The 26,204-nt window shown below is 40.9% G+C and overlaps 1 protein-coding gene across 1 annotated transcript in view; it reads left to right on the plus strand.

Moving 5' to 3' along the window:
* The window catches only part of CNTNAP2 (contactin associated protein 2), a 1,809,641-nt gene that overhangs the window by 1,506,695 nt on the left and 276,742 nt on the right, over positions 1-26,204 (plus strand). Inside the window, exon 15 of the mRNA XM_081102720.1 lies at positions 1,517-1,644. Within this exon, the coding sequence (XP_080958846.1) occupies positions 1,517-1,644 (128 nt within the window). The remainder of the gene's footprint in view (positions 1-1,516; positions 1,645-26,204) is intronic.

Here is a 26,204-nt window from a genome sequence, read left to right on the forward strand (position 1 = left end):
GTGTGTGTGTGTGTGTGTTTAGAGAGAGAGAGAAAGGGAGAGAAACATCAATGTGAGAGATTAACATTGATAGATTGCCTCCCAGGGATCAAACCCACAACCTAAGCATGTGCCCTGACCAGAAATTGAACCTACCACCTCTTGATGTATGAGACAATGTGCCAACCAACTGAGCCACAGTTAGGGCGCATAAACAATTTTAAAATAACCTTTATTTTGGAAAGTTGAAAGCAATGAAATACTTAAGGCACTGTAAAATACTTTTGTTTGAGTACCACTGGCTAAATTCTGTGACTCTTTCCTGGGTTTCTATGTGTACTGATACATGAGGGAGCGTGTGTTCTCTGACATTCTAGAAGGTCAGAGGGATAAATAACAGCTTCTAACAGCATAGCATTTAAAGGGCAGGCTTCCAAGTTGGTTCACCGCAATTCTCTGCATTATTTACCAAGAAATGTAAATAGTGAATATCTAACCTAATTATGAAGCTATCTTTCATTTTTCTGTGATCAGCTGTATGTACAATTTCAAAATCGTTATTTACATGCAGACTGAACAGTGCAATAAAGCATGCGAAAAGGTAAATTTTTGGAATGACTTTATACTAATTTGTACCTACCATCCATCCAGCCTTAAATGAGGGGATCCCTCAATCTCAGCAGCACCATAGAGGATGTAGCGGCAGGGATTTCCTAGTAAGGTGAATGAAATCTGTGCTGTACATTAATTTACCTGGGGTCCATTCCCAAGAATGTCTCCTGGATGTCTGTGCTCCATCCCAGGATCAGTGCTTTGCAACTAGCCTTGTTCTCTTCCCTAATTTAGGGAAGGTATGGGATAGAGTTAGGAGACCTGAAACAAGGTAAGTATATAGTAAACAGGAGAAGGAATCTAAGAGGAAAACCAAACTGAAGCTCCACTCCTCATTATATTGGAAATAGATACTTAGTGGGCACCAGCTTTGTGTTGGAAACTTCCCATAACTCAGTTGTTAAAATAAACAACAAGAGATAAAGGGACAAAAAAACGTGTCCCTTATTTAGCTAATGCACAGCAGGAAAGAAAGCCTGGGAAGCAACTACTTCAAAGCAATTAAGTAGACCAAGCAGTGCTTTGTTTTAAATGAATTTTTTTTTATGTATTATGTAAGAGATAAGGTTGACTTTCTTGAACTTTTGATTCCATGACAACAGCAAACTCTGCCTGTTGTATTCTTCAAGCAGCATGGTCCTCTGCTCTCGACCCAGAATAACATGCAGCATATTGGTTGTGACTCTGGAAACTGGGGTGTCACTTCTGTTTTCCAGAAGGTGAAAATGTCACAGTTGCTTCTGAGCAATGCACTGTGACATCACCAGATGGAAGAGAGAAAACCACTCTCTTACTGTGGTTCTACTTGGTGAACTTCTGAACATTTATCGGAATGTGGTCAATTATTAGACAGCCTATGCGATGATCAGAAAATACATGTTTCTGACTCAACCTCCTGATGCTTTTCTCTTTCCATGTGATTTAGGAGGAAGGATGCTGGTTTCTTATCCTACAAAGATCACCTGCCGGTGAACCAGGTGGTGGTTGGAGACACCAACCGGCCAGGCTCAGAAGCAAAACTGAGTGTGGGCCCCCTGCGCTGCCAAGGAGACAGTAAGTTTGCCCAGCAGTTGGGGCTTTCACTTTCTTGGCAATTTTATATAGTGTTTCTCAAAAAATCAGAGCATGGCAGAAAACAGACTGCTCTTCTCTCACTCCTACAGAAACATCCGACAATGCAAACAGTCCAGTGAAGAGCTAGGTAGAACGTAACACATGGAAGAGGAGACAGCATAAAGTCTTCAGTCCAAGGAGCCTAGATCAGGGCATAAAATGTGGATATCCATCTTCCTTGTACATTCATATCTAACAACTTTGACTACCTAAGTTTATGGTGATATGTAAATAGCAATGATGCTAATAGCATAAAAGCAGCACTCAACAGCTGTGATTCCACTGAGTGCTGCTGTTAATGCCATTAGCAGGACTATTGATAGCACCATAAACTGGGTTGATGGTGATATAAATAGTAGCATTATGGTTTCATGTATCACTGTAAACTTGGATTATGGTCATGTAAAGCTTGACATTATTGCTATCAGATTTCATCATCATCAAAGCTTGATAGTCCCTTGTAAGCCAAAGATGTTTTCTGTCACTATGTCTAGCTTTCCGAATTTGGCACCACAGAGAGGAATTGGGGGCTGCTGGCTTCGACTGTGGGAGGCTGGGAGTTAGAATGATGATCCCACCTAATTAGGGCACCATTAGGATTTTATGTTGTCTTTTACTCTTCAGTGTGCTTCACGTGCTGTCAGAGGAAAAGGGTGACATTTTGCTATGAGGATTCTGCAAGGAGTATCCTGCATGTCATTTCCCCCTCTTCTTGTCTGTCCCCTGGGAGTTCTATGTGTTTGTGATTGTGTGTGAGGAATCAGGAGACCTAGATCTGTTCCCTGAATAACTGACTTTCCAGGACACTTCAGGCAAACTCCCCGTTTGCTTGGCTGTGGCAATGAAAATACCACCTGCGTCCCAGCTCTTCCTGGGGTGGCCATAAAGATTTCAGTGCTTGCATCTGGATCCCTCCTAGCAAAGCATTCTGTGAGATGGAATATTATCACCACGTCCATAAATCAAGGGAGAATCAGACCTACTCGATGCAATAAACTATTGCGGCCACTCAGAGAGATGTCCTAAGGAATGTAATGATTCATGTTAACTATTTACTACTTAGTAAATCAAGGCTGTCAGCAATTAAACAAGGCAGTGTTCCTGATACAAAAGAGAGATGGCATTGGAACTGATTTTTCTCTTCTTACCTGGAGAAAATGAAAGAACTACATATAAAATGGGGACTGGTCCAAAGAGCTTTATCATGCATTTATTAAGCAACAATATTTCATTTGTCTAGTCTGGCTTAGTAGAACTGTGCAATAAGGAATTTAGTTTCAACTGTTTAAGAAAAAGTATTGACATAAAATAATAATAAATGTGCATTTTTAAACAGAAATTTTGAGAGATGGAGTATAGTTTCACTCTCAGCCCTGGCCCATCTGGCTCATTTGGTTAGAGCATCATTCTGTGCACTGAAAGGTCGAGGTTCAATTCCCAGTCAGGGCACATGACTAGGTTGTAGCTTCAATCTCTGGGCAGGGCATGTGAGAGGCAAATGATTCATTGTTTCTCATCTCTCTCTCTCTCTCTCTCTCTCTCTCTCTCTCTCTCTCTTCCCCTCCCAATCTCTCCCACCCTCCCTCTTTCCCTTCCTCTCTCTCTAAAATCAATAAAAATAATAATAATAATAAATAAAACAGGCAGGTTCTTACATATTATCTAATGAAAATAATTTTCTTTATGTCACAATTACTCATTTATATATAGGTAAAATATTTCACACTTATCAGTTCTAATTCTGAAGTTAGCTTTGAATTAGGAAAGGGTTTCCATTCAGTAATTGATTAACCCAGTATAGTTATAAAAAACTCACTTCTGCAAACTTTTGTTACCGTTCTTAAAGTGAAGGTGATAGCTACGTTAAATAGTATATGTGGGAGTATATTACCAGTTGAGTAGCTTGTTTTCTCTTAATCAATTAAATCAGTCCTCAGGAATAATTTATTATGTGTCTGCTGTCTTTCTAGTACTTTACTAGGTACTCTGGGGGATAAGAAAAAGAAGTTCATTATATCTATGAGTCTGTTTCTGTTGTGTTTGTTTATTTATATTGTTCCTTCGATTCCACATATAAGTGGTAACTACGCAGTGTTTGTCTTTCTCTGACTCATTTATTTCACTTAGCATCATATCTTCTAGGTCCATCCATGCTGTCAGGGTAGGGAGGTTGGAGGACTGGGTGAAAAAGGTGACGGGATTGAGAAGTACAGATTGGTAGTTACAAAATAGTCACAGTATAGTACTTTAAATGTATGGTACCAGGTGGGTACTGGAAATTCCAGGGGGAACATTTTGTAAAGTATATGATTGCCTAACCACTATGCCATATACCTAAAACTAGTACAAAATAATATTGAGTGTTAAAAGAAATTAATAAAAAATAAAATTTAAAAAATTTTCTGCTAAAAAGAAAAGAGAAAGAAGTTCAAACCACATTTTAAGAAATATACATGAAAAAATATTGGAAAACACAAAATGTTTTATGATTTAGTATTAGATTCTGCAATGTAAAATTATTGCAATTGATACTCAAGAAAGAAGTGATAACCAGTATATTTTAGGTAGTCTTTATGTTTAGAAAGAGAGGACAGGTAAAGTATGATGGGCAGCACATTTGCATTTCGTTCCCAAGGCTTTTGTTCTTATAGGCATTTTGAGGACAGTTGATAAGACAAAGAGCTGTCTGATTCATGGACACTACACGGTTTCAGTATTCTCATAATGCTCAGCTTCAGAGATTTGATCTGTGTTTTACCTGATACTCTGTGAAAATAAAAGCACAGCCAATATTTAATTGTAATTAGTAAAATACTTTTGTGTCTGAGAGAGAGAACGAGAAAGAGAGAGAGAGAGAGAGAGACTTCCTTTTCTGCAGACAGCTGAGAATGTTATACCTCATACCTGAATTGCCAAGTAGCAGTCAGCAGTTTCAATGCCCACCTTCACTTTACAGATGCTCTAACATGGATACACTAATGATGGGTGCTCCATATCATAGCATTTTCCAGTATTTACAAATGTATGGTTTCCTTGGATAGACAGCATCCACCCCTGAGGTGCATAAGGTAAATATTAGCCTCTCTGTTTACAAATGAACCAAGTATTTCTTTTAAAATGTCATTTACACAACAAATTTCTGCATACCCGTGCAGACTCCAGAAGGCTCCAGGAGGAATGACTGCAGAGAGCATACGCAGCTCTCTCCACACGGGGCAGGGTTGTTTCCCTGATTCCACTGTCTTCCAGGAGTCAATTGCTGATCAGGTTGGTTTAAAAAAATGTCACTTGGGTTTTATGCCAGCACCCCTCACACCCACTCACGTCCATTTATCTATACAGCATGAATGTTGTGGGGAATAAAGTCCAGTTTTTATCATTTAAAAAGTGGTGTGTTGCATTTATCTGTTGTTTATGGAAATTAGCTTACTGTCATTTACTGACGTCTATGCAAAGCTGCAGTTTAAAAACCTAAATCCACTATTGAACAATGTCTCTCTCTGTTTGAGCTGTTGAGTGATGACAGCCCCTGAAGCTGTCTCTTGAATTCGGTCCCGGTACTGTCCCCCGGTCTCAGAGAATGAAACAATTTTTGTGGGCTCCGACCAAGCGTTTCGGTGGTTTCGGTTCATTTCATCATGCCTGCTGACTCTCATTTTTACTTTGATTCATCTGAACTCGTAGGCCTATATAATCAAAATGCTAAAGAAAATCATTGAGTTCCACTCAAGTCTGCTGCATTTCCTACATAGTGCTGTGAAATGCCTTTTTCTTTTTCAAATACTTTCAAATGGAAACCTCCATTCTAAATGAAGCTAAAAGTGTGACTGGTGATGGATGGTTAACTATGATAAAAAAAAAAATGCAGTAAAATTACAAATCCCCTCTTAAATCACGTGTCCACACCTAGAAAAACACAAAAGAACTATTTAGAGGTTCAAAATCACTGATAGAGTAGAAACTATTTTCAAATTTAAATATATAATCATTCTTGGAAGGGGTGACTCAACTTTTATGGAATTAGTTCACAAAAGACACATTTGGTTATTCAGACTATATATGGTGTGTATAATTAATTATAGAAGTAAAGTATTTGCTAGATAATTGCTCTATTCTTAGCCATATGAGGTAAAGATTTCCCATATCTCCTGTAGGGATACAGGGACTTGAAGCAATTAGTTAGGAGCAAGTTCACTATGAAAGCATGTGTTTGCCATACACCTGGGTAGAAATAAATCGGGAAAAATGTGTTACTCAAGGATTTCTGAGTCCCTGCCAGCAACCTGCCCTGGCTGCCCAGGCAGAAAGCAGAGCATGTGAGCCATGCTGGAGGTTTCGATGCCAATTCAGTCTCTTAGAGCTGCCGGGCTGACGCTGAGAGGCCCAGAGAGAAAGTGAGGCAGATACCACATTCAGTTCAGGAACCTTCAGCAGAGGCAAAGCCAGGCATAAAAAAGTAGAGATGGAATGGCGTTTTATCCAAATGAAAGTGGACACTGGTTCTTTGGGAATATAATATTAGGTGCTAGGGCAGGGGTCCTCAAACTTTTAAACAGGGGGCCAGTTCACTGTCCCTCAGACCGTTGGAGGGCCGGACTACAGATTAAAAAAAAAAAAACTATGAACAAATTCCTATGCGCACTGCACATATCTTATTTTGAAGTCAAAAACCAAAACTGGAACAAATACAATATTTGTATTTGCAATTGGCCCGCGGGCCGTAGTTTGAGGACCCCTGTGCTAAGGGCCATGTTGTCTTTACTGCAAGACTTTACAAACTAGAACCATAACAAGCAGTTCCCTTACCAAGAAAGACAGGCCATGATTGTATCCACACAGCATTGCTACACAGAGAAGACATTCCCAGAGGGCTGCAAATGACTGTCCTCCTCCAGAGGGTGTGCCCAGCGTCACACAGAGGCCACACCATCTTCCCGAGAGCATCTGTGAAGCACACTCAGTGCGGCCAGCAAGGACGGGATAAGGATAGAGGGGCGGCCACCCGCCTGGGCTCAGGAATGATTTTGATTGTGGAGAAGAGGACATTCCCTGGGCTCCAGAGAAGGGCAGATAGTTGGCTTGTCAAAAGGGAAAGGGCCCAGGACTTTATGTACAGCTGCATGCGGTGACCTCTTTGACTTGAGTGTACCAATGCAGAAGTAGGAACAGGATTACTAGGTGGTTTGCCCATCAGTTTCAGAGGTGGGGCCAGAAGGCCTGTGTGGTTGCAGAGCCAGTCCTGGAATGGATAAAATTTCATCATCCTCAGTAATAATTTCTTTTCCTTTCCCCATTCCTTCCCACAAAATGTAGCTGTGCCTACTTGCCTCAAGTATAGCTAAAAGCAGGAACAGAGAATCACAATGTCCTAAAGCCATAGAGATCAAGCAGTTCCAACTTCTCACTTCACAGGCAGCGAACTTGGGTCTGTGCAGGTTAAGTGACCAGGCAGGATCTCCCAGATGGTTTATGGCAGAGCACACGGAGAGAGAGTTCATATGAGCCTCATCTTTAGTGGCCAAATGAATGTTGAGACCTAAAGTGGGAGATTTGACCTGGAACTCTGACCTGTGTCCCTGCCTGTCAACAGCTGAGCAATGCAGTAATGAGGTCTTCATCTAACCCCATGGTGAGAGCGACCATCTGGAAACCCTGATAGAAAGCCTGCAACTGTATGATGAGGGGCCAATGGCAGAAAGTTGGTGGCTTCTGTTTTTGTGTGTGTCTATTTTGTTTTGTTTTTACTTATACCTATAGACACTTTTTACTGGTTGATAGTAGAAGACAGGAAAAAAATAGGATGATGTGTAGAAACCATTAACTGCTATTTTTTTCTTAATGTCCCAGTGTCTGCTGCTATTGCCGTGGGCTACTACTGACTGAAAAGCAGGAATAGCTTTGAGAATAAGCAGAAATAGTGAAATTTTCAGGATCAAAATCTAGGCTGATTTCCATTAAAGGATGGAGCCTCTGGGCACATCTGAGGGCAGTTGCAATCTCAAAGGCAGCAGAGGTGAGAGGATGGAGCCTTCGCTTTGGTCTCCCAGGCCCCAGAGTGCCTTTATTTTTTATTTTTTTTAGTATATTTTATTGATTTTTTACAGAGAGGAAGGGAGAGGGATAGAGAGTCAGAAACATCGATGAGAGAGAAGCATCAATCAGCTGCCTCCTGCACACCTCCTACTGGGGATGTGCCTGGAACCAAGGTACATGCCCTTGACTGGAATCGAACCTGGGACTCCTCAGTCCCCAGGCCGACACTCTATCCACTGATCCAAACCGGCTAGGGCCCAGAGTGCCTTTAGACAATTAGGACAAATGGACAACTCCCAGGAAGAATCCGCTCTTTTGGATAACTTGGCCATGCAACTCTGGCTGAAAATTCACGGTGGAAATGGGAAGTAAAATTGGTTACAGTTTAGGGGGAAAAGGTGCTTCTCTCTTACCATAGATCTGGCATTTGTGTGCGTGTGACTGACTTCCTCACCTGTATGCAGAGGAACCATCGCCTCCCTCAGAGGACATCTGTCTGGCTGGGTGAGCCTTGCCTCCTCTTTGTTCCCTTCCTGGGGGCCTGACCCTTCCCTGAACTTGGCACTCTGCAGAAGTGACAGGATCCCAGATACAGGAGGGACTTTCTTCTGTAAATTGAATCCCCATAATTGGGTTTCTCACTGAATTTTCCAAGGGATGGCTCTGAATTCTTTGCAAAAGAGAGTGGGGCTTGTTCTGTTGGTTCTAAGAGTTCCTGGTGTGGAGCACACTTGGAACCGAGAGGAATACTGGGTGAAACAGATTCTAACCTATTTCAGAATCAGCTCCAGGAATCTAATTCAACCTACCAGCCTTCACAGAGAAAACCGGGACGTGGCCCCCATCCTGGATCAGTTTCCATCTTCTTAAAAGAGAAAATACCAACCAAGTGGAGTCGGAGATTACCTGGGGACCTTCATAAAGTGCAGAAGGAAGTCTAGTCCAGGACTTAGATGCTGCCGCTGCTCTGCCAGCCAGTGGACCCTGGTTGAGGGGCAGAGTTAGAGAGCAGCATAGTGAACTGCTTAGGCTTTGGAGTTAGACTCACCTGGGTCCAAAACCCAAACTCCCTCGCTAACCACATGCCTTTGGACAAGTTCCTTAAGCTCTCTGGGCTTCCTCTTCCACCCACAACCTTCCCTCAGCTGCAAAGGAGAATAATCATAACTATATCACTGAGTTTGTTCTTGTAAAGACTGATTTCCCACATTCCTTACACATGGTCAGCGCTCTGTCAGTTGTATGCAGTCTGTTATACTTACAAACGAAGCCAAATCTCAATTTAAACAAAAGATTGCTGAATTGGTAAAATTGTGTGTCCTCGGGTCATGATTCTGAGCATTGGTAACGCCGCAGCATGACAGATACAGCAGGTGTAGAAAATTGTACTGCATCGACTGTCCACTTGGCCATGATTTCCCAGAACATAGGGAACCTGGGGATGCTTAGAATATGAGCTCCCTTCTCTGCAGACCTATTAGCTTTGTCAGCCTGGGGAGCAGACTTCAGGCTGGATCTAACCCCCGCTCCTGCTTTCTCAAGTCAACCTGCATAACCATAGCCTATAACAGTGATGGCGAACCTTTTGAGCTCGGCGTGTCAGCATTTCGAAAAACCCTAACTTAACTCTGGTGCCGTGTCACATATAGAAATTTTGTGATATTTGCAACCATAGTAAGACAAAGACTTATATTTTTGATATTTATTTTATATATTTAAATGCCATTTAACAAAGAAAAATCAACCAATAAAAATGAGTTCGTGTGTCACCTCTGACACGCGTGTCATAGATTCACCATCATTGGCCTATAACAAGCTGTCAGAACAAGTCCCCGATTTACCATTTTTGTGTATAAAAGCTACTGTAAGATACAAGTAGATTATTAAGCTTCCTGAAAAAAACAAAAAAAACAGATTTTCAGAATTCAGGTTTGGTTCTGATGCTGCTAAGAGCAGAGCAGGGAAATTACATAAAGCCAAGGAGTGATACAAGTTTGCAGTTCAGAGTATGCTAATGGATGAAGGCGAGGTGACAGACACATGCAGTTATAATCACCAGCACTGACTGCAAGACTGTGGTCAGAGACAGTTACATTGGTGGCATAATTGCTGTAACTTTTCACAGACAAATGCAGTCTCTCTTGTACCACCTGAGACCAGGAGAAACTATGCTTAGGTAGGAAAGAGTTGCTCCAGGTGAAATCAACTATCAACACACAAATAAAAACAAATGTAAAAATCCCCAAACAGCAGGATTCAAACTGTGTGCATTCTTCCTCTGTGCATACTTATATTTCAGTCTAGATGTACGGTGTATGGTACCTTCTCTGTGTATGCTCAACATTGATCTGAGGCCCCGTGTGACTATAAATAAGCACAAACTACATTTGCTGCCCTTAGGAAGCCTACAGGAAAGGTGGCAATTAAGGCATAAAGACTTCAGACTAAACTTCATGTTCACCATTTTAATTGTTTTCTACCTAGTATCCAAAGTGACTTCAAAACTATCAATGAGAATACAGCACTTTTGACTTATAACCATCCAATAGCTTCCCATATGCTGAAAATGCAAACTCCTTACCACATGCTATAAGACTGCATATGATCTTTCCCACCCACCAGTCATTGCTAGCTTTTTCAGCCCAGCCCCACCCGCACTGGTCTCATGTCTCCAACATGCTATTGTTGCCACCTTATAAACTTTTGCTTGTGGTTTCTTCTGCCTGGAACTTTCTCCCTTGAGCCTCACCTGGGCTTCAGGTGTCAGCTTCAATGTTAATTCTTCTAAGAAGCCTTCCTTGCCCACTTAGCTAACATAGCCACCCATACCTGACCACTGCTCTTTTTACTTTCTTCAAAGAACTTATGGCTAGCTGAAATTATCTCTGCAATGGTGACATTGACTGCCCAGAGTCAGCACAGATTTCACAGTCCCTAATAAGACTGTCTTCACTTTAGACACAGTCCACAAGTTTGAGCGGGGCAGGGGTCCCTAGGCCACCTGCTTCTCTGATCAAGAGTTACAAATTTGCAAGTTCCCGTTATCTCTTCAGGATCAATAATTCACTAGAATGACCCATCGAACTCAGGAAAACGTTATATTTAAGATGAAAGTTTTAAAGGATGCAAATCAGGACTAGATGAATGCAAAGAGGCAAAGGGTGAGGACATGGAGTTTCCATGTCATCCTCCCAGCATGTCAATGGGTGTCACTAACCGGAGCTCACTGGAGCTTTTGTGTCCAGGGCTTTTATTGGGGTTTTATTATTAGCCATGATTGAATAAATCATTGACCCTGTGATTGAATTCAATCTCTATCCTTTCTTCTTTCTCCTCCTTGGAGATCAGGCTGATGCCTGGAGGTTCAAACCCCAACCCTCTAATCCATGGTTGGTTTTTCTGGCAGGGCCAGCCCCCAACTTGAGAGTAGCTAGGAGTCCACCAGAAGTCACCTCATTAGTATGAATTTAGGTGTGGGATTTAGGGACCCACCGTGAATAACAAAAACACTCCTATCACTCAGGAAATTTCCAGGGTCGACTCTAGAAGCTCCATCCCAGAAACTTGGGACAAAGACCAGATAAATGATATATTACACAACAACCTGTTTTTTTATTGGTTTGCATTATTTTTGCCCTCACCCCTCAGCAGTAAATGGGAACTCAAGTAATCCTAGTTCCAAGAGCAGGGCGTGCCACACTGAGACACTCAAATGTGAGTTCATTAATTGAATAAGAATGGTTAAATAACCACAAAAGACTTAAATAAGCATTTCAGACTAACAATGGGGGCAGTACCACAAGGCTCTTCATGATAAATTGCAGAAAACTTGCACAGACAATAATTGCTATCAGAGTCCAAGAAAGGAGCTATCACTTGATTTATATGCACAACTATTTTTAACCTCAAAGTTTTTGCATATTTAGTCATCTGAATCAAATGAAAACTTTTATTCCTTTATACCTTGCAAATCCCTTGAATCTGATGATTATCTTCATATTAAGGATTCAAAAAAGACCTCTTTTTCTGAGGTTTTATATTTTCTCTGGCATTCCTAAATTAAGATGCACTCAAAGTATTAAATTTATAGAATTCATTGTTTAATCTAAATTACATTAACCCCCTCCCTGGCCCTTCAGAGATCCAAGCAGACAGATGCGCATTCTGTTTACCCATGGCTCAAGGTCATTACTGACAAAATTACAATTAGTCAGTACTTCAGACCTATTGTTAGGGTGCTGAGTTGTGAGCTGTAAACGGCCTCACTCTGGCATAATTAAAACCGTGTTCCAGTTCACCTATTTTATGATACCTACTTGGCTTTTCATAAACCTTCTTTTCACAATCCTAACTACATGCAGGCCTTGGAAACACAGGAACTTTGTAGGAGAAAACTTTAAAGATAGCTTCTTCTTGAGGTTTTCTGACAGTGGCAGTTTTACTACAGTCATTCAGATGAAAAACAAATTGTACTAAACTATTGCAAATGTTATGTAAGATTTGTGTTACTATCATGAAAACAAATCCTAATTCAAGACTCACAGGTGTGTGCATGGAAAGCAGTGCATTTGAATTTGTATCCACCCTTTGGCACGGGAAACTGCTCCTTGGAGCTAGATGGAAAGACAAAAATGTTTTTAAAGTGAGGGGACTCCCTTCTCCTATTTTTATATTTTATCTTTAAACCAATCTAAGAGTCAATAGTCTTAAAGTAAATGAATAGCTTCAAGCTGCCTATTAGGGGGGAAATGCCAGTTGCTAGGCCAGTATTTAATCAAGAATCTCTCAATCCTTAAGTATGGATAGAAAAATCAGACTCGGCAAGGATAGCTTGGTGTTTTGAAGGAGAGAGCCTTTGCTCATTAAGAGTCTATGTGTTCCTCTTCTGTTCAGAGATTTTCTTGACATACTCAAGCTTCAGATAATGGAATGGCTCAATCTCTGTGATTTCTATGCCTGATGCTCTCAGTGTCCCTTAATTCAATTCTAGTAGATTATCCCAATCTGAAGGTATTTAGACCTTCAGAATTTAATTCAATTATACTGAATAGGAGGCAAATTAGGACTTGAATTTATAATCCGGCCTGTTACTTAACAGAAATGTTTCGCTGGTTTTCTCCACACTTGTGACCAGACGTATATCTCAAATATTCCACTCTGGTTTTCTTTCCCATTGTCATGCCTAAGATGATATGTAACTGACTCAAAAAGTTAAGATCACTGTGAGATAACCTCCTTTTCATTGGGCACTTGGTTTACTCTTATGGTTTGACCAAAGATACTAAGTTAACCCTGACTGCCTCATTTTTTCAAAAGTATATTTTTATTGATTTCAGAGAGGAATGGAGAGGGAGAGAGATAGAAACATTAGAAACATCAATGATGAGAGAGAATCACTGATCGGCTGCCTCCTGCATGCCTATTACTAAGCATCGAACCTGCAACCCCGGCATGTGTCCTTGACCGGAATTGAACCTGGAACTCTTCAGTCCACAGGCCAAAGCTCTCTATCCACTGAGCCAAACCAGGTGGGTGCCTCATTTTCTCCATACAAAACACACACACACACACACACAAAAAAAAAAAAAAAAAAAAAAAACGAAACACCAGAAAGCAAAAAGTTAGCACTTTTTTATTTAAAAATAAATAAATTTTTATTAAATAACCTTGAATTTGTGAAAAGAGAACATGACCCAAGAATTAGATCTAAGAAGATACTCTGATTTATTTTATTTCTTGACTTACATGTTTTTATTCATAAATTTATACATAGAAAAGTACATGTATTATTGTTTAAGTATAATGATAGTTTGATGTACCAGAATTAAGTTTGGGTATTTCTTTGCCTAGAGAACTGACAGTTTTTCTGGCTTATGCTGATGACAGCAATAAGAAGTTGCTTGGGTCTTGAACATCTGTAGGAAATAAGACCATAGTTCAGGGTAGCATCTGTAATGAAGAAAACTTTACAGCTACTCTTGGGGGCTGAGTAAAGAGAATGAGCTATTGATCCCATCCTGGGCCTTAGGTGGCCATCTCACATCTGAAAACGGTTATATTTTAGTGGGCAGTGTTAAACCCAGACTTATGACTCTACAAATCAGTGAATTACCAGTTTGTTTGATACAATAAGGAAAACCAACAAAAGTGTCTCAGTTTGAAACATCAATTCTTAGGACTTTCTATTTCTGAGAAAACTCCTAAACTATTTTAACTCTTCTGGCTTACTCTCCAATGTTGGGGAGGGATAATTTCCTCTACCCAATAAGGCCTTCTGGCCAGACTAATAACCAAATTGTCATGGGACAGATTAGCAGGAGAAAAATAAAGTTTAAAAACATGTATGCCATTTTGACAAGTCACTCAGTGTATCTGGGTCTCGTACAAAAGAGTAACTTCTGCTATTTCTTAAAAATAATCAGCCCAAATAAGTAAGGCATATTTTAGAGTGGCAAATTCCATTTCCCCTTCAAAACATTGATGATGAACTAATCCTCAATTCAGAACAAGTCTATATATATGTAGTAAGAGAGTCCAATAATAAATTTGAGAATGTGGCCTTTTGTGCTGGTGTTTTCAGAATCTTTTCATGTTTTTTCACCCAAAAAGCCACAAAGAACTTAGGACAGACCCGTCCTCTCTGCTAGCACCTCTCCTCTGGGGAAGAACCAGAGCACCGAGGAGCCAGAACTCTGCATCCCGCTGTTGTTTCATTGGTTGTCGTTCTAGAGTAGCACCACCCAAATTCCAGACTCCCAGAAAAAAAGCACAAATCGCATGTGTGTACCAACAGTTTAGGTACAGTGAGGCACTCTTACTAGTTATTCCATTTACCTTGCTAGATTCCGAGTTTCCCAATGCCAGGCCCTGGCCAGCCTCAAAAATGGGCCTCTCCAGGATAAGCAGTCAGGTCTGCTATGTTAACTCTTTCCTCCCCTTTTTTCTCCACCCATGGACACCAAGCAGCACTTCTCCGGCATAGCAAAACCACCCCCAAGTTTCTCCTCTGGTTCTCCTCTTGTATCTCATGGGCTGGAGTTTCGGCTGTGTCAAGTTCCTGAGCAGGGCCGGTTACATACTGTGCAAAGCCTGGTACAAAATGAAAATGCAGGACCCCTGGTGAATGAAAGTATAAAGAACTTCAAACTGGGTACAGTAGAGCATTAAACCAAGGGTGGGTCCTTCTAAGGCAGTGGTTCTCAACCTTCCTAATGCCGCGACCCTTTAATACAGTTCCTCATGTTGTGGTGACCCCCAACCATAAAATTATTTTCGTTGCTACTTCATAACTGTAATTTTGCTACTGCTATGAATCGTCATGTAAATATCTGATATGCAGGATGTATTTTCATTGTTACAAATTGAACATAATTAAAGCATAGTGATTAATCACAAAAACAATATGTAATTATATACGTGTTTTCCAATGGTCTTAGGCGACCCTCAAGGGGTCGCGACCCACAGGTTGAGAACCGCTGTTCTAAGGCATCAGAAGTCACACACCCATGCTCCTGAGGCTCTGGCAAGTGCAAGGTCAACCCTAGACCCTGGGTATCTTTGTGGTGTGCAGGCCGGAGGGAACTGGGTCTGTGAGCATTGTTTCTCATGTAGGTTTGAATCTCAAGGACCATTTATGTGATGACAATCAAACTATATATGGCAAAGCATTCAACACAGGGACTTCTTATGAGTCTTGGTAAGACATATCATGTTGCTGAGTGTTTCCTAAATTTGTGTGACCATAGAAACCCCCTAGGGTGCTTGTCACAATGCACATTCCCAGCCTCCTCCCCCAGAGATGTCGATTCAGAATCTCTAGAGTGGAGGCTAAGACTCTGTTCTTAAGTTGTCTGCAAGATTTGTATGGTGGGAGAATTATGGGAACTCTGGCTAAGAACACAACAATTGGGGGCAGGCAGGCCTAGGCTCCTATTCTCCATTTACCAGCAAGCATGACATTGGAAAAGTTAATTTCGCTAAGCTTCAATTTCCTCATCTGTAAAATAGAGATAATTATGCTTAGTACAAAAGGTTACTATAGCAATAAAATGAGACACATGTATTTAAAGAGCTTAAAAACAGCAATGAGGGCACTAAGTTCTCAATAATGGTAGTTCTAAATATTATACAAAAAGAATAAAACTTCTGTAAGCCCCTCAGTTTGGTAAGACTAATATGAACTAAGCTTAGATGCAGATTACTAAATGTAATCATTATTTTTCCTGGCAAATTACAGTCCTTCAGAAATAATGAATTGTAATCTGAGGTGAACCAAAGAGTTAATGATCGATGGTAAGTATATTTTGAGCACTAGCTGTATACAAGACACGGTGACAGGCTGCAGTCACAGGGGCATGACTGATGGTTTTTGCAATATATAACTTGATAACCTAGTTAAGAATAAGATTGAGGGATGGAAGCACATGAAGGTAAAAGCAGAAGGTGCAGCCATTGCCTTAAGCAGGAACGTGAAGGAAGGGTAGAGAGGATGAGTAGAAGGCAGTGGGAGAAAGCTTGAGCTGAAATTATAAGAAAATAATTAGCCCAAACTGGTAGAAGCAAATGTTTCTGTAAAAAATATGTACATGACACATAGTAAGCATTTGGACAGATACTTAAATGAGAAAATGAGGCCTGACCAGAAAATCCTGTGAGTGCTAGGCCAACAGCTGAATATATTCTGTGGGCAGCAGACACGTGTGAAACAGAAATAGGAGGGAGAAGCAATCTTTAGAATCTTTAATTTAATTAACATATTGAACTCTGTCTGTATCTTCAAAGATCTGTGCTCATACAGTTTGTCTTTCCCCTCTATATATTTTAAAAAATATAAGGGATAAAGCTAATAAAGAAAATGAGATAATTTAGTGAAGGGGTAACCATAGGTCTGTATCCAATGATGATATAACATAAACACACATTTAAAACTCATTGTCGGAGTCTCATCATAGAAATCTCTCCTTGGAAGACTTTTTAAAGCTACTAATTTTAAACAAGCCTTTCTTAGTTGTGTGAAAACTCTCCAGAAAAGATAATATTTTTAACAAGTCTGTGAAATTGTTGGTGACTTGTTGCTGGATTTTCTGTTTTGCTTCATTTAGACGTCGTGACAGTTGTGGGTTGAATTATGTCCCCCAAAAAGATATGTTGAGCACTGGCCTGCTGTGTTTCCCAGTGGTTAGTGCATCGGCCCACAGGTTCGATTCCTGGTCAAGAGCACATACCTGGGTTGCCTGACCCTGGTCAGGGTGTGTTCAGGGGGCAACCAATGTGTGTCTCTCACCTCAATGTGTGTATCTCTCTCTCTCTTCCTCCTTTCCTCCCTTACACCCTCTCTAAAACATCAATGGAAAAAATATTCTCAAGTGAGGACTAACAAAATATATGTGTTGTGTGATGTTATTTGAAAACAGGATCTTTGCAGATGTTTGTTTGCAGATGTTCGCGTTTCTAGTCCTATATGACTGGTGTCCTTATAAGAAAATGGAGACACAGACACAGGCAGGGAAGAAGGTCATGTGGCCATGGAGGGAGAGACAGGAGCTGCCTTGTCACAAGCTCAGGCATGTGAGCACTTGCGGGCAGCCATCAGAATCTAAGACAGGTGTGCAACGATTCTCCCTCAGAACCTTAGAACCTCCCTTCTGACAGTCTGGAGGCAGACTCCAGCCTCCAGAGCTGTGAGAGTATACATTTCTGCTGTTCTTAGCACCCAGTTTGTGGTACTTGGTTATCACAGCCCTGGAAACCTAAAATAGTGACTCACCACCTGATCAGAAAAAACAGACACACTTCAGGTGGCCTTTAGCTCTGAGGGCAGGCTGTGCTCATTACGTCAGGGACAGCTGAGAACTGTTGCAAGGACAGAGGTAGAGATGGTCTCATTGAATGCAGTCTTCACCCTGCAGAGCAGCAAGTTCTCTTCACAGGAAAACCTTGCTCATTTACTGGTGCTCTTCAGTGCATGAGCACGGCTCAACTTGTATCCTGCCAACATGAGGAGGCCTTTGTGGTGAAACCCAGGAATGATAGCAGTTATCACACAATAATAATATTGTAGTAATGATCATAGATAACAGTTATGGACAATATACCAAGTGTCATGTATAATTTAGACCCGTGGTCAGCAAACTCATTAGTCAACAGAGCCAAATATTAACAGTACAACGATTGAAATTTCTTTTGAGAGCCAGATTTTTTAAACTTAAACTATATAGGTAGGTACATTGTTATTAACTTAATTAGGGTACTCCTAAGGCTTAGGAAGAGCCACACTCAAGGGGCCAAAGAGCCGCATGTGGCTTACGAGCCGCAGTTTGCCGACCACGGATTTGGACATTTCAAAGATTAACTCACATAATCCTCACAAGGATTCTATGAAGAAGGTAAAATCATTATCTCTTTTGTACAGATGGGAAAGCTGAGACCTAGACTCAGTGATTCGCTTCGAGTCATAGTATAAATAACAGAACTGGAATCAAACCCAGGCAGACTGGCTCCAGAGCCCATCCTCTTAGCCTTTACAGGTTTACAAGGCTGTGCCATACTCGGGCCAGGAAAACCTAGTCCTTTTGTGTGTTGAGAGAAGATTCCCTGGCTCCAGGCTAGCAGACTGTGGGTTCTGGAGCACTGTGGGAAGCTGAGGACTTGCACACATATGGAGGAGATAATAGCAGTATCTGATTCCTAGAGCTGCCTCAAAAAGTGACCACAAACCCTGTGGCTTAAACAACAGTTTTATTCTCTCATAGTTCTGCAGACAGGAAGTCCAAATTCAAGGTGTCAGCTGGGCCACACTCCCTCCAAAGCCTCTAGCGGAGGGTCTCTCCTTGTCTTTTGTAGCTTCTGGTGGCTCCTTTCCCTCCTCCCCCTCCCCCCCCCCCCCACAACCTCCTTTCCAAAGCTGTAGAAAGCAATGGAAAAACTATCCTCTGGACATGCAGGAGTCAGGACTCCTCTTCCTTGAGGTGGAGGTGCTATTTATGTGAAGCTAAATTGAGACTTATATACTTGGGTTGTAGAAAAGCTAAACATTAATGTGTGTCTGAATCCACGAGGACTTGTTCTCTTTTGATAAGCACTGTATCTACTAAGCCATCTAGGTACCGGTTGTGAGAAAGATTTTTATAATAAAGTGTTTTAATCAGAGCATGTAGAAGAGTTACAAAATACTTCTCTAATATTCTCTGATATTTTTTTAATTGGTATTTTTTAATAGTTCTGCTCTTAAGTAAGGTTCATCTGTTAGCTTACCAGTATGTTCAGAAATAAGCTTAATTCTTCATCAATTCACATCCTTATGTTCGTGGTTTTCCAAATGGGTGGCATTGTCTATGTCTGTACATTTTTACTAAATCTACATTATTTTATGCCCATAAAAGTCTATTCTTGAAAAAAAATGATTTTACTACTTAAAAAAAGAGCATTAAGTTTATAGATTCTCTCCCTATGGCTTGATGCTGTCTTTCTGCACTACAACAACCTGTTCATTAATTATAATAAGAGCAGAGCATCTCCAAATTCCTACAAGATACTTACATTGTAGTAGTTTAACTATGTTTTCTCCTTCAGTTCCCATATCTACCCCCTAGTGCATATGTCTTTTCACAGTGGGAAGATGATAAGCATACACTTTTTCAAAATGACAACAAAACGTTCATTAAGAACTTCATAAAGGTTTGACAGACTGCATATGTATTTAGAGCAAGCATGTCAATAGGTCTTTAACTTTTTTTCAAATTAAGAATCTCCTTTTTTTAAAATATATTTTATTGATGTTTTACAGAGAGGAACGGAGAGGGATAGAGAGTCAGAAACATCCATGAGAGAGAAACATCGATCAGCTGCCTCCTGCACACTCCCTACTGGGGATGTGCCCGCAACTAAGGTACATGCCCTTGACCGGAATCAAACCTGGGACCCTTGAGTCCGCAGGCTGATGCTCTATCCACTGAGCAAAACCAGTTAGGGCAAGAATCTCCTTTTCTGTGATCTCCATCGCTAGAAAAATGCACATTTTCATACACCTCCAAAATTTTGCATATCATTTCAGAGAGACTTGAAATGCTTTGAAGGTCAAATGCTTTAAAGGTCCCCTGACTAAGAATGCCAGCTTTGAAAACAAATATGTGTTTTTTTTTAAATCCATTTATTGTGATAATTAACCATTTCTCTTAGAAAAATAGGCAGTAAGATTCATTTAAATGACACACTTCTGTCAGAAATCTTTAATGTTTTTAGGGGGAAATAATTTTAAAAATCAATTTTGCAGTTCAGGATTTTCAGATCCACATACTGAGTTCACCACCTTGGTTTCCCCTGTCTGACTTTAGCTCCTCCACTGCAATATAAGTGTGTTTGAATCCAGGAACCACTCCTGTTCTTCATTCTATCTGCTGCAGAGCCTCACACAATGGTTTACACATGGAGGGAGCTCCAATACTGTTATTTCGTTTTTAAAATTCGGAAGGGTTACCATGTACATATATAAAAATTTAAGTACATACTACCAAAAGAGTCATTTGTGTTTAAACAGATATGGCACAGTGGAGGAAAAGTATGAAAGATATATTTGAATTAAAGATGGGGGAGATGTCAGGGGCCTGCCTTTGCTCATACAAGAAAAGCAGAGAAGGCAGGTAGAAAAACCTTTGCATTGACAGGGCACATTCTAAATTATGGAAGATGAGAGTAGAGGGCACAATGCTCAGTAGGCTGTAGGATGGGTTCTCCAGGGGGTCAACCTCCATTTATATTTCCCAAGGGAGCCAGCAGACACCAGCCTAGAGGAGTACAGTGTCCAGTGCCAAGGACCTGCCAACCTTTATTCATCCCAGGCACCCTGAGGGATGAGATCAGAACTACTAAGAACTGGGCTTGATGAGCAGGACAAAAATGCTTCCGGGGCACTTCAACCATTAATACTTCCTCTCTGCTTGCTCATGTCTGAAATCTCTCTAACATATAAAAAAGGTTTTTGCCCAGCTGGCAAAGCTTAATGGATTGAGCGTCGTCCCGTGCACCATAGACGTCACTGGTTTGATTCTGAGTCAGGGCATATGCCCAGGTTTCAGGTTTGATCCCCAGTAAGAGGCATGCAGGAGGCAGCCAATCTATGTTTCTCTGCCATCGATGTTTCTATCTTCTCTCCCTTCCCTTCTCTCTAAAATATCAGTAAAAACATATTAAAAAAAAAAACTTTTTCATTGTAATATTAAAGAAAAAAATTTGCTAGCATGTTGACTGAAATTTTTTCACCCTAAATTTAATCCCGGAGAGTACAGGAGTACCTCCTGTGTGATTTCATTAATGAGGAGAGGTTTTGAGCAGCTAGAGCTAGGGGAGGAGTTACCATGGAGAATTGGCAAGGGCATCAAAAGTTGTGATTGGGACAAAAGACATTCCATTGAATTGAGAAGATCCCACCTTTCCCTAGTGTTGTTACCATTGCCAATCCCATGAGACTAGTGCGTATAAAAACCTAGTATATGAAAAAAGTTTATATGGCTAGCTGCTGTCCTTCACTAAACTTCATAATTTATTAAATTTGTGAATAATGGTCTCTCCCTTTGTTTAATTCATCTCCTTACAGTGAGATTTTATTCTTAGGAGTTTTACTAGTTAAAATAAATAGTTAGACAATTAGCTTCCTGGCAGCAAAAGCTACTTGTTTATCTCTGATTCCCCAATGCCTACATAGTGTGAGGCATGCATATTGTGCTCAGTCAAGATTATTATATGCATATTTCTTGAATGAAGGTAACAGAAATATCTATTAAAAATTTAAGTGATTTGTTAACTAATTCTAGAAAAGATTTATGGTAACTTACAAAAATTCATTTAATAAGACATAACATTAAATATTAAAATTATTACAAGAATAACTTAGAAATAGAGCACATAAAATGCTGGTGGTATATAGCTTATAAACAAATTTTTCTTACTTTTAACAAGTAGACAAGATGTCTCTTATAGCAAATATTCTAAGTAGTCCTAATTCTTCAAATATTATTCCTAACCTAGAACATAATTTCTAGTACATGATTATGTCTTATATTTTTAAAAGGTATTTATCAATTGCTGTACATAAATTATATAATTATTATCACCACTGATATTTTTCTTAGGTTACAATAGGATAAAAATAGCCTTTTAAGTCTTAAAAATATTAATAAGAGAAGCTCATTATGTGAACACAGCTAATAATACTTCATATTCATTCTGGCAGGCATTGTGCAAAGTTTCCAATGAATATGAGTACCTTTTATAAAATACTAGAGGCCTGGTGAACAAAAATTTGTGCACGTGGGGGGGGCAGGCGTCCCTCAGCCGGGCCAGTGCCCTCTCGCAGCCTGCGACCCCTCGGGGGATGACCACCTGCTGGTTTAGGCCTGCTCCCCAGGGGATTGGACCTAAGCTGGCAATCAGACATCCCTCTGGCAGCTCAGGAGCCCTCAGGGGATGTTCATTTGCCAGTGGAGAGCAGGCCTAAGCTGCAGTCTGACATCCTTAGTGCTGCTGAAGAGGCGGGAGAGGCTCCCACCACCACCGCTGCACTGGCAGCCGTCAGCCTGGCTTGTGGCTGAGCAGAGCTCCCCCTGTGGGAGCGCACTGACCACTAGGGGGCAGCTCCTGCATTGAGCGTCTGCCCCCCGGTGGTCAGTGTGTGTCATAGTGACCAGTCATTCCCAGTCTTTCTGTTGTTAGGGTCAGTTTGCATATTACCCTTTTATTATATAAGATAGAAGCCTGGTGCATGGGTGGGGGCTGGCTGGTTTGCCCTTCAGGGTGGGGGTCCCCACTGGGGTGCCACTGGGGTGCCTGGTCAGCCTGGGTGAGGGGCTGATGGCTGTTTTCAGGCTGGCCACACCACCTTTAGGGTGGGGGGTCCCCACTGGGGTGCCTGGCCAGTCTGGGTGAAGGGCTGAAGGCCGTTTTCAGGCTGGCCAAGCCTCCCCAACGACAGAAGCTCCCAGCCTCTCCTATTTTTCTTTTTCTTTTTTTCTGGGATTTATTTACCTTCTATAATTGAAACTTTGTAGCCTGGAGTGGAGCTCAGAGCCGGCCAGGGCTTGGCTTCCTCCATCACCAGGGGCAACCCAAGGCTCCAGCTCTGTGGCCACGGCCGACTGAAAGCAGGTATCTGGGGTTTATTCTATAATTGAAACTTTGTTGCCGGAGTGGAGCTCAGAGCCGGCCAGGGCGGGTGGGAGGGAAAGCCTCCTGTGCTCCAGCTCCATGGCCCTGACTGGCTGACAGCAGGTAACTGGGGTTTATTTATCTTCTATAATTGAAACTCTGTTGCTTTGCGTGTAGCTTAGAGCAGGCGGTGGCAGGCAGGGAACCTTGGCTTCCTCCATCACATGAGCAAGCAAGCCTCCTGCTCATTCCAGCTCCATGGCTGCCAGCCACCATCTTTGTTGGCAGTTAATTTGCATATCTCGCTGATTAGCTAATGGGAGGCGTAGTGAAGGTATGGTCAATTACCATGTTTGTCTATTATTAGGTAAGATGAGAAACTTTGTTCATTTGCCCTTTGGATGCAGGTCCCTTAGTAGACTACATCAATTGCTTTTCATTATTCTTTCATGTGGAACCTCTTATAGCATGCTCCCGTAAGACAACAAATGACCCAGTAGAGTATTCATTTACAGTGTTATAAACAAATAGGGCTCTCTTTCTTGACCCCTGTTCTTTAAAATTTAATTAGAATACTTCATCTCTCATCCCAGAAATATATTCTGTTCTAACCTCTTAGCCTTGTTATTACTTATAGTTTGGTTAGATTTTTAAATAGAACTTAATTTTTTCTCAGTGTTTCAGACAGGAAGAAAGAGTGCCACATGGAGTACCTGTCAGCCTGTCCCAGGGAAGACTTTTTAATTGAACATATTTCTCCTCTTCTTTAGCTAATCCAGATAGCTTATGAAGCAAGTACATGTGAGTTGCAAAATAAATTAAGGTGCTAAAGTCTACTTTCTCATCCTGAGAAAATGTTCCTAAATGGACTGAGTTCTGTTCTTCCTCATATTTCTGATTACAAGTTTCTTGATAACCTACTATCCTGTAGTACATTCTATTTATAAACAAATGCATTCTGTTTATTTATGGAAGGACCCCACCTTCCCAAACAGGCCTGAAACTCTGCAGTAGCTCTCCTGAAGTACCCCTTCAGATGCCATGGTGGGGACCAGGGGCTGCTCTGCAGTCTTCATGCCCTTTCTCACTTGTGGAGTTGTGGCAACAGATGCTACCATTATGTCTTACTGAAGCCCTGCTGCTCCCCTGCTCACTCCCCCTGCAACCACTCCAGGACTGGGAGATGCTCCAGGGCTTTGGGATAGCCAAATGACATCAAGAGAGACAGATGTGCCGATGTCATAAATGGGGAAGTTGGGGAAAACAGTAAATGAAGCAGCAACTGACAGACATCTTTCCTCCAAAAGCTAAGTCTTGTTTTAGGAATATATGATCCATGGAGGACTTTATCAGAAACTGAGCTGAATGAGCCAAAAAGCTACTGAGCATTCTCATTTTCCAGTGAGTATGCTGTTTTGCTGTTTCAGTAGTCGAGTACAATTTAGAAGTATTGTTGCTTGGTTACTAAAGAGACCTTTGTTTTGATTTAATTATTCTCTCAAATGATTTAACTTGCTCCACTATACTTTGATAGAATCCTAGGGGTGCTTTTGCTGGGGTCTGTGGTCCCCTAGGAAAGCATTGCTTTCAGAAGATTCTTACAAGAGTCTGATCCAAATAGCACTGATCTAATGTCTAGTGTCACTTTTTTTTAAAATCCTACACATATGTGCAATCCTGGGAAAATATTAACAATGTAGAACACAAAAAGATTAACATCTGACTAACAAATCACCACATATCCATTGTGGCTAACTTACCCCCTCTGTGCACACAGGCTTATGAGAGCACAGAGTGAGTGAGGCCCAGGCACAGAGAGAACAGGGTTATCAACCCCTGAAAGCAGGGATATTGATGTGACCAAATAGAAAACATGGGGGAAATTCCATGAGAAATAAGCCTGTACTTTATGCCGTAAGCTTAAGAGGACCTTGTGTGTCCCAGAGAAAAAAGGGCTAAATTAGGCTTACAGATTTGATACCAGCAGGCTAAGTGCTAAATATTTTTATTTTTTTTGTTTTTGGCTTGTTTGTTTTAACATGTGCTCAGAGGAAAAAGAAAAGAATCAATGGAAGAAATCTTAAAAATCATTCTGTGTGGTTTTTTAATGAAAATGAGCAATTAAAATAATTTCTCTCCGTTTTCAAATAGATGTTCTTAGTGATTTGTACATTTAACTGGGCCCTAAGCTTCATTGAGCACCAGATTCTTGATCTCATATGTAGAACATTGCAGCAAGTATTTTATTTTGGGGTTTTTTTTTCCCCCAGCAAATATTTTGTAAGCTATTATTTCTCTGACTCACTTGTTTACAAAGACCACCTGTACTTCTGATTTGCCCTGTATAAACAGGAGGAACGGTCATTTCTGATAGCAGTTTTTATAGAAAAACTTAGTTGGGAAAGACTAAAAACTAAATAGTTCAGGAGATCTTGCAACAGTGATGGTTTGAAGGATGTGCTGCTCACGTGGCTTTTGGATTCCAGTTATGTGACTATTGTCCTTATGAGTTTATTGATGGAAAGTGGTGCCTTGTCTTCCACTAAATACACACATATTTCACAATGCATCTAAATGCTTTCTATAAAGAAGAGCCAATTCAGAAAATATAGGGTTTTTCTGTGGCCTTGGGGGATCACTTCAATTGCCTCAACAGTCTATCAGAGTAGAAATATCAAATTCTTTAAAGTTCAGATATATAAATTGGGCTGCTTATGGAGAAAGTAGGATATTCTTCACTATCATCAGTCTTGTACATTGACAATAGAGAAATAATCTGTCTCACTACAAGCAAGACTGGAGCTAAAGTCTTGAAACTACCTATTTCTGTGAACTTCTGGCTGAAAATACTATTGAAATGTGAAAATGAAACCCCCCACCATATCTCTAAAGCATAGCTTCAAGATTGGCTGGCAACACAGAAAGTTCATTTATTCCCTAATGCAGACTGAGAACCTAAGAACTGACTATGATGCTTAAGTGTTTGAGTCTGTGCTCTAGGGCTGATTATATTGGTGGTAGGGATGGGATAAGAGTGATTTTGCTGCTCCAAATACTTAGTTTTAGGGTATAATTTAGCTTTCTTTGTATCATCACTCAGAACTTCAAAGAAAATTTATAAGTAATTTCCAACCCTAAGTTAACGTGGAGAGGGGAGACAAGGGAGGAGAGGCAGAGTCGGAAGGTGCTTTGAGGCCTTGATTCATCCTTGCTGGCTTTGAAGGTGGAGGAAAAGGGCCATGAGTCCAGGAATGCAGCTGATCTCTAGAAGGTAGAAAATACAAGGAAATGGATTCTCCCCTCAAGTCTCCAGCCACGGATGTACCAAC

Source organism: Myotis nattereri (assembly GCF_964212035.1).
Source record: "Myotis nattereri genome assembly, chromosome: 11".
NCBI classification, from domain to species: Eukaryota; Metazoa; Chordata; class Mammalia; order Chiroptera; family Vespertilionidae; genus Myotis; species Myotis nattereri.